Source organism: Lacerta agilis, chromosome 17 (genome assembly GCF_009819535.1).
Source record: "Lacerta agilis isolate rLacAgi1 chromosome 17, rLacAgi1.pri, whole genome shotgun sequence".
NCBI lineage: Eukaryota > Metazoa > Chordata > Lepidosauria > Squamata > Lacertidae > Lacerta > Lacerta agilis.
In genome coordinates this window covers 21,776,656-21,792,512 of record NC_046328.1, presented here as the reverse complement: position 1 = coordinate 21,792,512, position 15,857 = coordinate 21,776,656, and the positions used below count along the sequence as shown (strand labels likewise).

The window sequence follows — 15,857 nt, the reverse complement described above, 5'->3', positions numbered from 1 at the left end:
CCTGGCCTTTGGGATAATGTTTTAATTCTACCCCCCTGCCCCCAGTTACTCAACATTGATAAAACACACACGCACCAATGATTCCCCCTCCCTTTAATATAGAAACGTCACCTTTATTTAATAACATAAAGGTACTATCTTTCAATCATCCTGTTTTACCGATTTTCACCCCATTTCTCTCCCCCCCCAATGTAAAGGAGCCACTACAAATGCTATTAACATTACCCAATTTGTTTTGATTTTGCATTTTGACGATATAATGATAAATATATCTCTTAAGATCTGGACTTTGGAACAATGCTTTACTCTCCCCCCCCCCATTTCTCAAGAATAATAAAACACATACAAATTCCTTATTTTTTAAATATATGAATGTTACTTTTGTTTTAGAATACAACAGTGCTTCCAGGCAACCTGTTTATCTGATTTTTCATCCTTTTACCTATTTTATCTCATTCATCCTTTTTTATTGTTTAAAGGTAGCTGAAATACTATTAAAATGATCTGCTATTTTCTGTTTTTCTGTCACACAACTTAATGGTAAACATATCTCTTAGGTCTGGGTTTTGGCAGAATGCTTTAATTTTTGCCTTCTCCCTAATACTCAAGATTAAATTGTAAAGCATATACATACCCCAATTATTTTTTACAATATAGAAAAAGTTACTTTTATTTCAGGATGTAAGGGGGCTTCCTGGTACCCTGGTTACTAAGTATTCTTCGTGATTTTTTTTGAAGTTAGATTAGATAACACTGGCTAATTAACGAGCCTTCATTCTGATTTGTTTGTGGGGAGGTTATATGACATTTCCCTTATCACAAAAAGTTTTATCTTTAGGGGAGAGGATTTGTTTCCCAAGATCTCCCAAACAATTATAATTGCAGAACCGGAATTTACTTGTATGTGATTGAATCCCATCCAAAAATAGGTTCAGAAAAGGGCAACCAAGATGATCAAAGGGATGGAGCAACTTTCTTATGAGGAAAGGTTGCACTGTTTGGCACTTGCTAGTTTAGAGAGAGAAAAACGAGTAGCAGGTGACATGATGGAAGTTTATCTATGGAGAAAGTAGATAGTGAAAACTTTCTCTCTTTCATAACACTAGAACTGATGGACATTCCAAAGAAACTGAATGTTGGAAGATAAAAGAAAGTACTTCTTCATGCAGCACATAGCTAAACTATGGAACTCGTTCCCACAGGAGGCAGGGAAGGCCAACAGCCTAGATGGCTTTAAAAGAGAATCAGACAAATTCATTGAGAGGGTTTTCAATGGCTACTGTAGCAGTATGTTTCTGAATATCAGTTGCCAGAAACCACAGGAGGGGCACAGCTCTGAGAGGGGTAAACTACAGTTCCCAGGATTATTTAATGCGGGTAGCGCTGTGGTCTAAATCACTGAGCCTCTTGGGTTTGCTGATCAGAAGGTTGCCGGTTTGAATCCCTGCGACGGGTTGAGCTCCCGTTGCTCTGTCCCTGCTCCTGCCAACCTAGTAGTTCGAAAGCATGCCAGTGTAAGTAGATAAATAGGTACTGCTGTGGTGGGAAGGGAAATGGCTTTTCCGTGCGCTCTGGTTTCCATCATGGTGTTCCATTTCGCCAGAAGTGGTTTAGCCACATGGCCCGGAAAAGCTGTCTGTGGACGAACACCGGCTTCCTTGGCCTGAAAGCGGAGATGAGCACCACACCCCATAGTCACCTTTGACTGGACTTAACCATCCAGGGGTCTGTTACCTCCTCCTTTTTTTACCTTTATGTGGCATACACCACAGTAATTTCTTTAGGGCTTTCCACAAACATAGCTTGATAGCACGTTATGACTCTTTCCTTATGACCAAAGTTTCTCTGCTGATGAGAAATGTGCCACAAGGGAACAACACATGCTAGCAGCTCTCTTAAATGTACCAAGTGGTTTCAGGGCTCCCCAGCCCTGCCATAGATAAGAGATGTGTCAGGGTGAGGGCAAGAGTATCAACTTTCTTGGCCGCAAGTGGCCTGTTTTGCCTGCTACCTTATTTGCGCGCGGGGGGGGGGGGAACCTTCTTTGATATGCAGCGATGCAGGACTTTGGAGGCAGAAGTCTGTAGTCCCACACAGGTTTGGTGTCTTTAAGTGAAGCCCACTTGGGAAGTGCTTTGCTCAGCAAGTGATAACACATATCTTTGCATGAATTTTTGCAGATCAAAATGTTCTCCAAAGTACAGAAACAAAGCGGACTGTTTTTACTGGTCTGCATCAGATCCCCCCCCCCCAGTATTATTGTGCAGCTTTCTCATGTGCATATACTGTACTCACAATCAGATCAATGGGTTCATTGGGGTTAAACTTCCAAGAAAAAAAAGTGTGTACTGTATTGTACCTGGACAGTTTGATCCCGAATTCAGTTGTATCTAAGGATGCCAGGTCAGGAGCATCCCAGGCCCTGCAATTACAGAGCCCAAAGCTGAAAGCTAGGGGAACTGATAGGCCCTGGTGATTCTTCCTCTGTGCTCCCTCCCTCCCACTACTGAGTCCTGGAGATGGAGGTTAATTGGGAGTGGGGGGCAGGAAGGAACTGAGGAGGGCAGACCCCATAATCTAGGGCAGCCTTTCTCAACCTTGGGTCACCAGATCTTTTTGGCCTACAACTCCCATCATCCCTGGCCACTGGTCCTGCTACCTAGGCATGATGGGAGTTGTAGGCCAAAAACATCTGGGGACCCAAGGTTGAGAAAGGCTGATCTAGGCAATAATTTGCACCTAGCTTCTACCAGAAGTGTTGGGGCATAAAACCTTCCTTGACATTATGTTGCTTGGCCAGGAAGACCTTTGCCAAATAGTCTGAAGATCTGTGCATCTGAAAGCATACATTTTGCAAAGCTGGTTTCTACAGGATCAGGCCATTGGTCCATCTAGCTCAGTATTGTCTGTAGCAGGAGTGGGGAGGTTTCCGTACCTCAAAAACAGGTTTTTTTTTAGAGTTGGAGAAGTTTAGGGAAAGAGCAATCCAAAGGATCAAGGGGATGGAGCGACTCCAGGAAAGGTTGCAGCATTTGGGACTTTTTAGTTTAGAAAAAGGGCGACTAAGAGGTGACATACAATTATACAATTATGCATGGCATGGAGAAAGTGGATAGAGAAAACTTTTCCTCTATCGCTCAACTCGTGGGCATCCCAATTAAACTGAATGTTGGAAGATTGGGTCAGAAAACAGGAAGCACTTCTTCCTGCTGTGCAGAGTTAAATGATGATGGAGCTCGCTCAAGAAGGAGGCAGAGCCAACTTGTTCTGGGTTTGTTCCCACCCTCCTCCCGATCACTGCTGTGTTCTAGGACTCAGCTATACAGCTACAAATAGAACGTTTTAAATGTGTTGTAAAGTGCAGTGTACAAATGTAACACTAGATGGTGAGAGTGAGTTATGCCAAATTTGATGTATTTTTCAAAACGTGTGTGTGTGTATATATATATATATATGTATATATATATATGAATGAAAAAAGCATTTTCACAGCCTTTTTTCTTGTGTGTGTAGATTCCACCGTAGCATAGGGCAATGCTGAGACTAAGGAGATGCAGACACACTTCCTCGACAGGTTGTAAGCAAGAAGGCAGGCATGTGAGGGCTGGGTGAGGGCAGGATGAAGTTGGTGGGATGGTGCTCCATTTGGCGCCATGGAAACCACCTCCACTGGGTTACTAGGTCACTACATTTCGGGGTTTCAGATGGACTCTTTGTAGTACCTGGAGATGGCAGAACGCCCGAGACACTGCATGCAAAGCAGGTGCTTAACCACGTGAGCTACAGCCTCTCCCATTAATCACATGCAGCTTATGCCATCCTACCATTAAACAGAGTGAGGCAATCCACTCAGGCAGCTGATGTTGGATGTCATGAGGAGGCAGAAAATTATTAGTTATTTCATTTATTGTTGGTGGCGTTTTCGCTTCCAGGAACAGATGCATGTGTGGGATCTTCTGCCTTCGGTGCCAGAACAAGCTGGCTGTCCTTGGCACTATGCACCTTGACGGGGGTGGGGGCACTTTGTTGTTTTGCCTAAGACATCCAAATGCCAAGGAGTGGCAAAGCTCAGCCAGAGATCACCTGCTTTGAATACAGAATGTCCCAGTTTTGATCCCTGGCATCCCCAGGTAGGGCTTTCATAGGAAGCTGTATTATACCGAGTCAGACCATCAGTCCATCTACCACAATATTGCCTGCGCTGGCTGGCAGTTGCTTTCCAATTTCTCAGGCAGGGTTCTTTCCTAGTCCCACCCGGAGATGCTTCTTGAGGATTGAACCTGGGGACTTCTGCATGCAAAGCAGATGCTCTACCGCTGAGCTATGGCCCTTCCCCAAAGTAGCATTGCCCTTTTAAAGCAAATGATGTTAAGACAGAGAACATAGAGAGATGCCTTGTACCAAGTAAGAACATAAGAGCCCTGCTGGATCAGGCCAATAGCCTATCTAGTTCAGCATCCTGTTCTCACAGAAGCCAACAAGATGTCCCACTGGGGAATCCTGCAAGCAGAACCTGAACGCAACAGCACTCTGCCCACCTGCAATTTCCAGTACTCCCACATGTACAGTATCAGCAAGGCACGATTTAGAAACTCCTTTCTGCATGGAAATGCTTTCCCAGTGGGATGTCTGTCCGGAGAGAACTTTCGTGCATTACAGCTGAAAATCCCTAATGCAGTGGAGACAGGTCCATTTTGGCAAATGGGACACCACCCCAGCCTGCCGTCAGCCAGCTCTCACCTGCCTGCCTTCTTGCTTACAACCAGCCCAGGTGGGCAGCCCTGCCTGTCAGCTTGCTTCTCCTCCTCCTCAGTCTCAGTGTTGCCATTGTAGAACTCAGCAGGGAGGAAGAAGGGGGACAAAAGTAGCACCAGCTGGCTCCACCTGTCACTGGATCTCCTGCTGTTGACTTCCCTGCTTTCTTCTGTACAGTCCTAATGGGGACCAGTCACAGGTGCTTCTGTTTTCAGCAGATGCTGACCACATATTCCCTCACCTGCGATCCCCAACGACTGGTATTCGGAGGCAGAATGCTTCTGGCTGTGGAGGCAGAGCATGGCAGCAGCTTTCAGGATTGAAGTCAGGTGTCTCTCCCAGCACGACCCGGAGAGCCTGGGACCTGCTGGGACATTCTATGTGCAAAGCAGGTGCTCCACCATCCTACAGACCTTTGCCAACACAATACAAGAACGGAGAAATCTGGGGGCCGAAGGTTCTACACACCAAGTCCAGGTGGAAAGGTGGGACAAGGGAAGGCAAACAACCAACCCCAATTGCAGGTTCAATCCCCAACATCTGGGGGTTGTTTTTTTTAAGAGATACAGGATACCTTGGCATTTCCATCCATATCAAGGGGGGGGGAGAATCACACGCGCCGCCTTGAGCTCTATGGAGAAAAAAGATGAGCTATACATGCAGAAAAAACACACGCACCTAAGTCAGTGTTTTTCAACCTTTTTTGGGCAAGGGCACACTTGTTTTATGAAAAAAATCATGAGGCACACCACCATTAGAAAATGTTAAAAAAAATTAACTCTGTGCCTATATTGACTATATATAAAGTAATTCTCTTGAATAGGAATCAAATAAACACAATTTTTCCCACGGCACACCAGGCAACATCTCGCGACTCGCGGCACACTAGTGTGCCACGGAACAGTGGTTGAAAAACACTGACCTAAGTAACTGAACCACTGCGGCCCTCTGCACATGTTCAGAGAAACTCCCCCCCCCCATTGATGACTCCAGCCAGGACTAACCACGCTGATGTAGAAAAACGAGTATGGAGGGTTTATATTTTTTAAAGCTCCCCTCCTCCCCTCTACCTCCTCGCGGGAGTCCAGCCATCTCGGGGACACGCGTCTCTTGGGCTGGGGGGGGGGGCGCGTCCAGGCGAGGCGTGCGCCGCAACCGCTCCTCGCGTGTCGCGGCCGCGCGGATTGACAAGGCAGGACGCCTGCGTGTGTGCGCGTGTGTGTGTGGATGCGGGAGCCGGGCGGAGCGAACGCTGCGGGCCGGGCGGAGAGCGGCCCCCAGCCCCAATCCAGGCTGCCAGCGAGCGCTGGGCGAAGGAAACCTCGCGTCGCCCGAGGAACTGCCGTGTGAACGCCCCGAGGGGCTCCCCCGGGGCTCCAGCGCGCCCCGCCCCGACCCCTCCCCGGGAGGAGGCGCCGCCACTGCCGCTGCCGGAGAGATCGCCCAGGCTCGCATGGAGGAGGCTTGACAGCCGGGCGGGCGATCGCGGCGACCGCGAGCGAGGCAGTGAGCGCGCGGGCGAGGCGGCACCGCGGAAGGTCTGGCGAGGTGGGGGCGGCGAGGAGGGGGCGGCCGCGGCGCCGCCGCCGCCGCCGCTGCCGCCGCTTGGGGGGATCGGGCCAGCGGCCGCATCCCCCTGATCCAGGAGGAGGAGGAGGAGGAGGAGGAAGAGGCGGCCGAGGGGCAAGCCATGGAGGAGGCCGCCGTGCCGGCCCCCGGCCACCCCCCGCCGCCGCCGCTGCTGCTGCCCCCCCCTCCGCCGCCGCCCCCGCCGCCCCCTCCGCCGCCGCTGAGCCTGCAGAAAGCGCTGCAGCAGTGCGAGCTCGTCCAGAACATGATCGACATCAGCATCTCCAACCTGGAGGGGCTGCGCACCAAATGCGCCACGTCCAACGACCTCACGCAGAAGGAGATCCGCACCTTGGAGGTAAGGCGCGGCCCGGAGAGGCAGGCTGGCTGGCAAGAGGGTGAGGGGCTGAGAGTGAGGGGTCGTCCAGGGATGGACAGGCGGACGGACGGACGGACGCGGGGATGGGGACTGGAGCTCAGGAGGGAAGGTGGCGCTTCTCTTGCCCCCCTCCGCCCGTCCATCCCCAATCCGGGCCCTCGAAGGCTATGCCACCGAGGGGCGCTCGGGGAGACGCGGAAGGAGGGGGGGGGTTCCTGGTCGTAGCTGTGAGTGTGTTTGTGTGTACGAGAGAGAGAGAGAGCGCGCGCGCCACGGAGGCTGCGCGTCCTGCAGGTGCCTAAAGGTGTCGCTCGCTTTCTTTCTTTTGAGGGGGGGGGAGAGAAGGGGATGTCCCCCATCCTTGCCCTCATTAGGCCAATTTTCCTTCCTGGTTTTCTCCTTGCTCACCCACAGAACGATAGATCCCTCTGCCTCTCCCCACCCCCCAAAGGAGGTCGTCCGTGGATACAGCCTCCCTCTCGTCGTGGCTGCCTTTGCAGGGATAGTTAAAAATAAAGCCGTCTCTGTGGACTCTTGGGAAGGTGGGGAGAGGCACCAGAGAGAGAGAGAGACCCCGAAGGTGCTTCCTGGAGCAGCTGATTGGAAGGGTCTCCCCCCATCCCCAGTCCTGTTGGGAGCCCAGAAGGCGAGGCTTTGGTGGGGGGTGGGCCTCTTTTTGCCACGCGTGGTTGAAATGTGGGGTGCGGGGGGGGGAAGAGAGAGAGAGAACCAGACCCACGTGTTCGGCACGCATGAGACAGGCGCCATGCGGCGCTTTGACTTGGGAGCATCAGCAGGGGCTATTGGGTCAGGCCGAAGGGGCCCCATCTCGGCCAGGACCCTGTTCTCACGGTGGCTGGCCGGAGATGCCTTATTGTGGGAATTCTGCAAGTCAACAACTCTCCCTGCTTGCCGTTGCCAGCAGCTAGTACGCAGAGGCAGATATGGCTGGACAGCAGAGAGAGGTCAGGGCCGTTGTGGCTGATAGTAGGTACTGAGAGCTGCTGAGAGTAGCCTCATTTTCCGTTAGTTCATCATCTGAATTGTCATCCAAATTGTCAAAGGCCTGCTCCCCCCCCCCCATTTATTCATTTGCAACTGTGCCTGGCTTTGCATCCCTGTTCTCTGAGCAGCTTTGCAAAGTTTGCATAAGCACTAGTGCACCTTGACCCAGGACCCCAGCCTTTTGCAGCTTCTCCTGGCAGCATCTCTGCCACCTGTCTCAGGTCCGGGTGCTCAGAGCAGTGTTTTTCAACCTTTTTTTGGGCAAAGGCACACTTGTTTCATGAAAAAAATCACAAGGCACACCACCATTAAAAAATGTTAAAAAATTTAACTCTGTACCTATATTGACTATATATAAAGTAATTCTCTTGAATTTTTCAATTTTTCCCACGGCACACCAGGCAACATCTCGCGGCACACTAGTGTGCCGCGGAACAGTTGTTGAAAAACACTGGCTCAGAGGGTTTGTTATTATTATTACTACTATTTTCCTTGTTGCATTCATACCCCACCTTTCCCTCCAAGGACGTGCATGTTTCTTACCCTCCCCTCCTTATTTAATCCCCACAACAGCCCTGTGAGGTAGGCGAGTCTGAGACATAGAGACTGTCCTCCAAGGTCACCCAGTGAACTTCATGGCCAATGAGCAGGGATTTGAACCTTGGTCATTCAGGTCCCAGTCCAACTCTCTAACCACTGCACCACACTGTTCTGCAGGCTCTTTCAGACTGGTGGCGGCTCCGGTGTAGCGGGGAGCAGCTGGACAGGTGGATACTGTCACTGGTGGGCTACCTGCCCAAGTGGACTTGTCCCCTTTTTGCTGGTGTCCCCTTGCTTTTCTCTCCCCTTTAGGCCTGATCCATGCAAACCTTATGGTGGTGCAGCTGGCACGTTTGCAAAGCTAAGCAGGATCTGGTATGGTTTCAAACTGGATGGGGGACTGTATGTTGAGATTCCTGCATGGGAGGGGGTTGGACTAGGATGATCCTATAATTCCCCTCTAGGCCCAATCCATGCAGACCATGCTGTTGATTGGGTCCTTAAAGAGGGCTGGTGCGGGAGAGCTTGTAGGAGCAAGCAAGAGGGGTGGAATCAGGCCCCCAGGCACACCCCTCAAACGTAGTTCCTGACCTCTGATACCTGCACTGCTGCCTTGGTTTGACCTGTTCCTGTAAGTCCCCTTTGTAGTTCCTGGACTCTGCATCTTGAAGAGCTGCGCAGAATGGGGCATTTTATCAGCTGTGGTAGAAGTGGGGAACCTTCAGCCCACAGGCAAAATGCGCTCCTCCAGGACTTTCTGTCTGGCCCATGAAACCTTCTCCAATTCCACCCTTATTTCCAGGACACTCTGTTCACAAGCTGTGCTTCACACTGCAAGAATTTGGGGCCGGCTGGAATGTGTCCTTGAACCCTGATCATGCCTCTTGTTTGCCTGGATGGGAATGGAGGGGAGTTTTGTGTGTGTGTGTGTGTGTGTGTGAGAGAGAGAGAGAGAGAGAGAGATGTGTCCTGTAGAAATCAGCCTACTACTGCACAAAAGTAGAATCCACTTCTGTTGCTCCACCCACTTCTGCCTGTGGATCTCTAGCATGTGGCCCCCGGAATGTTGCGCAGGAAGGAATGCGGCCCTCAGACTGAAAAAGGCTCCCCTCCCCTGACCTGTGGGCCTTCTTTAAAGCTACAAGGGTAAAATCGTGGTTCGGTTTGCCAGAAATTAGTAAAACGTGCATCCCTGAACACTTGTCCAGTTATGGGTTCTCAAGTGACTCATTTAGTGGCTTGTATCTCCCGTCGCTGCTATAGGTTTTTTTGTAGCACAGGGGTGTCCAAACATTTCCCCAGGAGGGCCAGATTTGATGAAGTGAACATGCGTGAGGGCTGACCAAAGTTGTTGGGCTTTTTTCAGGATTGAAGCTGTTGAACTTTTTAAGGGGTTTAACTCAAGTTTGTTTACCCCAAGTTTGTTAGGATCCCCCCCTCAGAAAATAAACTGCCCCAGGGGCCACATTAAACCAACAGACGAGCCAGATTAGAGCCTGACTTTAAACATGCCTGTTGTAGCAGAACGTTCTTCATGTCAGGACTGGCTGCCATGTAAAATATGAAGCATCTCCTGGGGTGGGGGGTTTGATGATGTCCTTGATAGCTTTTCCCCCCTTTTCTTTTCTCAAGCAGCTCTTGGTTATGGCAGCTTAGTTGTACCTCCAGGTTCAGACGCAGTCTACCATGGAACTGCGAAACACATATGTAGGAGGTCCAAGGCATTTCCCAGGCACTGTTCAGACCCTGACTTGCTAAAGTTTAGCAAAGTTATTTCCTTTAGATCAGGCATTTGTCTGCAGATCTGTTGCTCAGCAGTAGAGAATGCGTATGGCTAGTTTGATGTCTGTCATCCCCAAGAAAAAGGGATCACGGGCGTTGGGAACTGGAAAAACTCTACTCCCTGGGGCTGGCTTTACACGTTGCATGGCAGCAAATTCCGTGCTTGCGGAGAACTGCAGGTGATTCTGTCCTCCTCACCAACTTTTCTGTCTGACCTGCGTTTGTGATGACTTCTTTGTTGCGTTCACACATTACATTTTCACATGCGTGCTTAAAACGTCTTCGGTGGATGCCTGGAAAACTGCAGGCGATTGCCGAATTGACTTTGCTGCCAGACAGGCAACTTTGCAGACACTTCTCTGTTGTGTTCACACATTACATTGACACAGGTACAGTTGTGTATGCCTGAAAAATATCATGTTTGACATAGTCCTTAAACCCGGGAGAAGTGCTGGCGGTTGAGGGTATTGGACTGACCATTTGGTCTGGATGAAGAGAAGGAAGCTTAGGTCGGAAGCTTCCTGCTGAAGGTTGATCCAAGTCTTGTCCTATTGAGGGCCACATGCAGATGTGCCCACAATGTCACTGATCCAAACGAATGGCCGAGGAAGCACCCAAATTAACAGCAGAGTTTAAAGTTCTGGATGAACATGAATGGTAGTTAAAAATGTAATCGTACAATTATCAGGTTCACTGTACATCACTAACAAAAGAAGAGTCCTGTTGGGTCAGGCAGTTTGGCCTATCTCATCTTTTAAGGCCAACCCAAGACCACCTTCATGCAGTACCTAATTAAACTGTGGAACTCACTCCCACAGGAGTTGAATGGAGTTAAAATAGGATTGGACAAGGCTACTGGTGGCTACTAGCTATAATAGCTATGTTCTGCCTCCATGGTTGGAAGCAGCCAATGCTTCTGAATCCCAGTTTCTGGAAAACACAGGAGAGGAGAGGGGTTTTGTGCTCGGGTCCTGCTTGCAGATTTCCCACAGGCATCTGGTTGGCTGCTGTGAGAACAGGATGGTGGACTAGAAAGGCCCTTTTTATGTTCTTTACGAGAGTGGTCACACAACCATCGGTCCACTTGCTCTTGCGAATAGATGTGATTGTTCTGAAGTGAACAGTCTGGGGAGTAATTCAGGGAGGAAGCCCTACTTGGAGATGTTGGGGGTTGAACACAGGACCTTCTGCATGCAAGGCTCTACCAGAGAGCTACGGACTTCCCCATGCAAACATCACATGGCTTGGTAGGCCTATTGGAACAAATAAGTTTTGCAGCAGGTGCCAAACGCAACACAGCGAAAGAGCCTGAAATCAATGAGCAGGGAGTTCCAAAGTGCACACGCTACCATAACAAAGGGCCGGTTTCTTGCAAGCGTGGAATGAATCTCATGTGGCATTTGTAAAAATGCCGTTTCCACATTTCGGTGATCTAGAAAGAAATGCGCATTGGCAGAGGAGGGATCCCACCAGAGGACCTTTTAGACTTCGACCAGCCTCTGCCAAAAGCCACGAGGACTCAGTTGAAGATTATGTGTAGGAATGTCTCAGTGTTTAGAGTACTATAAGCAAGCCATGCTCAGGAGGGAAGACCTAAGTGCTGTAGGCTAGTTGTACTGAAATCTTCCTTCATTCCATTAAAAAAATAAATAAATAGCAAGGCCACCTTAAGGTTTAGGTTTAACAGATGGGCTTAGCAGCCTTGACTTTCTGGAAGTGAAAAATAAATTATAAGGTTATGTCACTGGCTTTATCAAGGAAAAGCATCAACCCAGCCTTGCAAAAAGCTTCCCCTTGCCACTTGTTTAGTTACTGGCGCACAGAAATTGCTGACACAGAACCTGCATTAGTCTTTTGTGTCTGAAAGGGGGGGGGGACAAACAAAAAATGCCACCACATTTTGTAAAAGTTCCCTTCTGGGATGCTAATGGGCAGTGATGGTTTCAAACAAGCAAGCAAGCAAACAAGCAAGCAAAGAAACAAACCCTCAAAACTGGGCAAGGGGCAGTTTATATGGCAGCTCAGTGGCAGAGCATCTGCTTTGCATGAAGAAGTTCCCAGGTTCAACCCTTGGCCTCTCCAGGTCCCCTCAAATCTTTACTCAGATCAGCTATCCTAGTATCTGACGGGCCACAAGGCAGGGAGTCTGACAGCAGGTGGCGCCGATGACAGGTGAAGTCAGATGATGCTAGTTTGGTCCCCATCCTCCCCTGTGCTGAGTATTATAAGGGTGGCACTGAGGAGGAAGGTGACAGGCAAGGCTACCCATTGGACTGGTAAGAAGGCAGGAAGCAAGTAGCTGGCCGAAGGACCCAGGCTCTCTCTATCCTTGTTGCAATTATGGTCTCTCTTCTTCAGCAGCTACATAGGAGCCCGCCTCAACCCATGTAGCTCAGTACTGATTGGCTGTGGCTCTCCACAGCGTTGTGCAATGTGGCAGCTGCTCACTGGAACTGGTAGGGCAGAAGGCAGGGAGCCCAACAGTAGGTGGCGCCAGAGCAAATGACAGGTTGAGTCAATGAATTCTAGTCTTGTCACCACCCTCATTTGAGTTCCACAAGGGCAACACTGAGGCTAAGGAGGGGGGGGGAGGAAGAGGAGGGAGGAGGGAGGTGACTGGCAGGGCCACCCTCTGGACTGGCTGAGCTGGGTGGGGGCATTGCCCCATTTGCCCAAATGGTCCAGCCTCCGCTGCTGCTTGCCATGCTCTCCACTGCCTCTGTTTCCCTCTTTCCTCACCCTTTCTGTGTCAGTTTTGAAGCTGCAAGATCCTCCGGGCTGAGACTTCTGTTCTTTAAGCTATAAGCTTCACACAGATTGATGGGGCTGTCTAATTAATAAGAAGGACCGGCAGGAATCTCTTAATTAGACGCCTGATACAAATGATGCTATAGAATGAATTCCCGTTCCTTCCATTTCCAATGTTGAAGCATTGAGTGATAATGCTTAGGTAGGCATGGGGGAGGGAGGTTGCCCCAGGATGGCTTTGGGCCCCTCCAGATGGGAGTATTCTGCTTGTCTGTTTGTTTTGGAGTGTGTATTCTGCAACATGTCAATAGTGCAATCATAGTGGAGTTATACTGGACCATCCATACGTCATTCTGCATTTCCAGTTTTTCAGCAATGCCAGCGCATTATTGCCATGCTGAAGAGCACCATTATTATTATTATTATTATTATTATTATTATTATTATTATTATTATTATTATCCTACCCCACCCTTTTCCCTGACAGGGACTCAAGGTGACTTACAGATAGAATAATAATACATACATACTTAAAAACATGGAGATTTTTTTTAAAAAACAACTAAACATTAATATAATTAAAACACAAACAAACATATACAAATCTACTAAAAACATGCAGATAATTACCATAAAAACAGCACAGCACAAACCCTGTCATTAAAAGCAGTCAGTTTCCAAAAACCGGTTGGAATAAGAAGGTCTTCACCTGTCAGGGGAAAGACAACAAGGTGGGAACTAGTCCAGCTCTTCTAGGGTGGGAGTTCCAAAGACTGGGAGCAGCCACCAAGAAGGCCCTCTACAAGCTCAAGGTGACGTGTGGCCCTCACAACAACCCTGTGAGGTAGGATAGGCTGAAAGTAGGTGACTGGCCCAACATCACCCAGTGAGCTTCATGGCCAAGTGGGGTTTCAGACCTTGGTCTCCCAGGTCCTAGCCCGACATGTTAATCACTGCACCACCACTGACTTTAAGTTACAGGAAGCAGTGTGTCCCCCACAAAAAATAACCCATTGAAAGTTGTTGTCGTTTAGTCGTTCAGTCGTGTCCGACTCTTCGTGACCCCAGGCACTCCTGTCTTCCACTGCCTCCCTCAGTTTGGTCAGACTCACATTGTTAGCTTCGAGAACACTGTCCAACCATCTCATCCTCAGTCGTCCCCTTCTCCTTGTGCCCTCCATCTTTCCCAACATCAGGGTCTTTCCCAGGGAGTCTTCTCTCCTCACGAGGAGGCCAGAGTATTGGAGCCTCAGCTTCAGGATCTGCCCTTCCAGTGAGCACTCAGGGCTGATTTCTTTAAGAATGGATAGGTTTGATCTTCTTGCAGTCCATGGGACTCTCAAGAGTCTCCTCCAGCACCACAATTCAAAAGCATCAATTCCTCGGTGATCAGCCTTCTTTATGGTCCAGCTCTCACTTCCATACATCACTACTGGGAAAACCATAGCTTTAACTATATACCTGTTGAAAGTAGGATTGCATAAAACTGCTCTGATTCCACCGCGAGCTGAAATCAACATGAGTGCAAAATAAAAAAGGACATCTGGTGTGGGGAACCTTTGGCCCTGTCATATGTTCCTGAACTACAACTCCCACCTCCCGGGCTATTGGCCATGCTTGCTGGGGCTGATGGGAGTTGTAGTTTAGCAACCTCTGGAGGGCCAAAGGTTCCCTGTGCCTGCCTTACAGTGTGCTTCCGACACTTTTATTTGCAGCTGTGTCTGTGTCTGTGTCTGTTTAGGAGGAACTTTGGGGGGGGGGGAAGAGACACTCTTAAGCCTTCTCCCAGTTCTTTCTTTGAAGTATCACCTGGCATCATATCATGCCAGGAGATTGACAGCTGGCTGACCCTGCCCACCTGGCAATGTGGCCGAGTACTGGACCTGGCTTGCTAACTGAATCTATAGCCACACCTGTGGTTTATATGGTGATGACACATGGCGGAATTGTGGTTTTTTTTGGGGGGGGGCATAGCATTTTGTTCACACCACACTGAGCGACTGGAGGTGATGACATTTTGTTTTCATTTTCTCTGCTGGCCACCCATGTGCTGTGGGTGTTTGAATATATTCCTGTTTCCAGAGATGGCTCCAGTTTATTATTATATTTTGGAATCTGCCGGAGGCATTTTTTTTTTTTTTAAGACGTCCTCCCGTCCCACAACTGTCTGAGACAGCAGCATGGTGAAGGAGGTCGCCGGCTCTAAGGCAAGGGGGAGAAGGTGTGTGAAATGGATATATTGCTGAAGAGCAGGGATAGGCAAATTGTTGATTTCAGTTTCTCATTTTTCTAAACTTAAATTCAGCTCCCCGCATTTGCACATCAGCTTGCAACAGATTTGTCTCCAGTTGGGTTGAGGATCAATGAATCGGTCTGTTTTGGTTTTTCTGAGGTTTTGTACACGCCATACAATTAAAGCACACCAACTTCCCCAAAAGAATCATGGGAACTGTAGTTTGGTGCTGCAAAGTGCACCTCCCTCTCTCTCTCTCTCTCTCTCTCTCTCTCTCTCTCTCTCTCTCTGGTAAACTACAGTTCCCAGGACTCTTTGGGTGAAACCATGTACCTTATATTTGCTTTCAATATATGGTGTTTATGCAGCCTCAGCGTCTCATTTCCCCCATTCTTAAGCTCAACTCTTCACATTTCCACATCACTTTGTGCTCTATTTATTTTAAAAAGGTCTTCATGAAAATCAATCCACATTTTAGTACAGATGTCTACTCATGTACAGTACATATGTATGTGTGCATTTTTGCTTAAGATACACATTTTTGTAAAGCAGTGTTCCCTAATATAATTCATTTTGGTATGTTATTTCTGCAAGAATATGCATTTTTAATGCACACTTCCCCTGAAGTATATACATTTTTTGTGTGTGCACAAGTTACTTGGCTAGGAAACGGCATTGAGTGGCGAGGTTCAAAGGAGGGCCGGGTTTCGGTTCATGGATTGTTTCAGAATGTGAAAATGAGGTAGATTTCACCTCTAGCTGGGAGATGAATCAAATTTCTCCCCATCCCTATTGAACAGGACCTTTCCTAATAGCAGAGGAGGGGGATTGCATGCATGGAATTGA

General features: G+C 48.9%; 1 protein-coding gene across 1 annotated transcript in view; it reads left to right on the top strand.

Moving 5' to 3' along the window:
• The first annotated feature begins 6,522 nt into the window (after positions 1-6,522).
• KSR2 (kinase suppressor of ras 2) overlaps positions 6,523-15,857 on the top strand; it is a 186,314-nt gene continuing 176,979 nt past the window's right edge. The window contains exon 1 of the mRNA XM_033136030.1: positions 6,523-6,682. Within this exon, the coding sequence (XP_032991921.1) occupies positions 6,590-6,682 (93 nt within the window). The 5' untranslated portion in view covers positions 6,523-6,589. The remainder of the gene's footprint in view (positions 6,683-15,857) is intronic.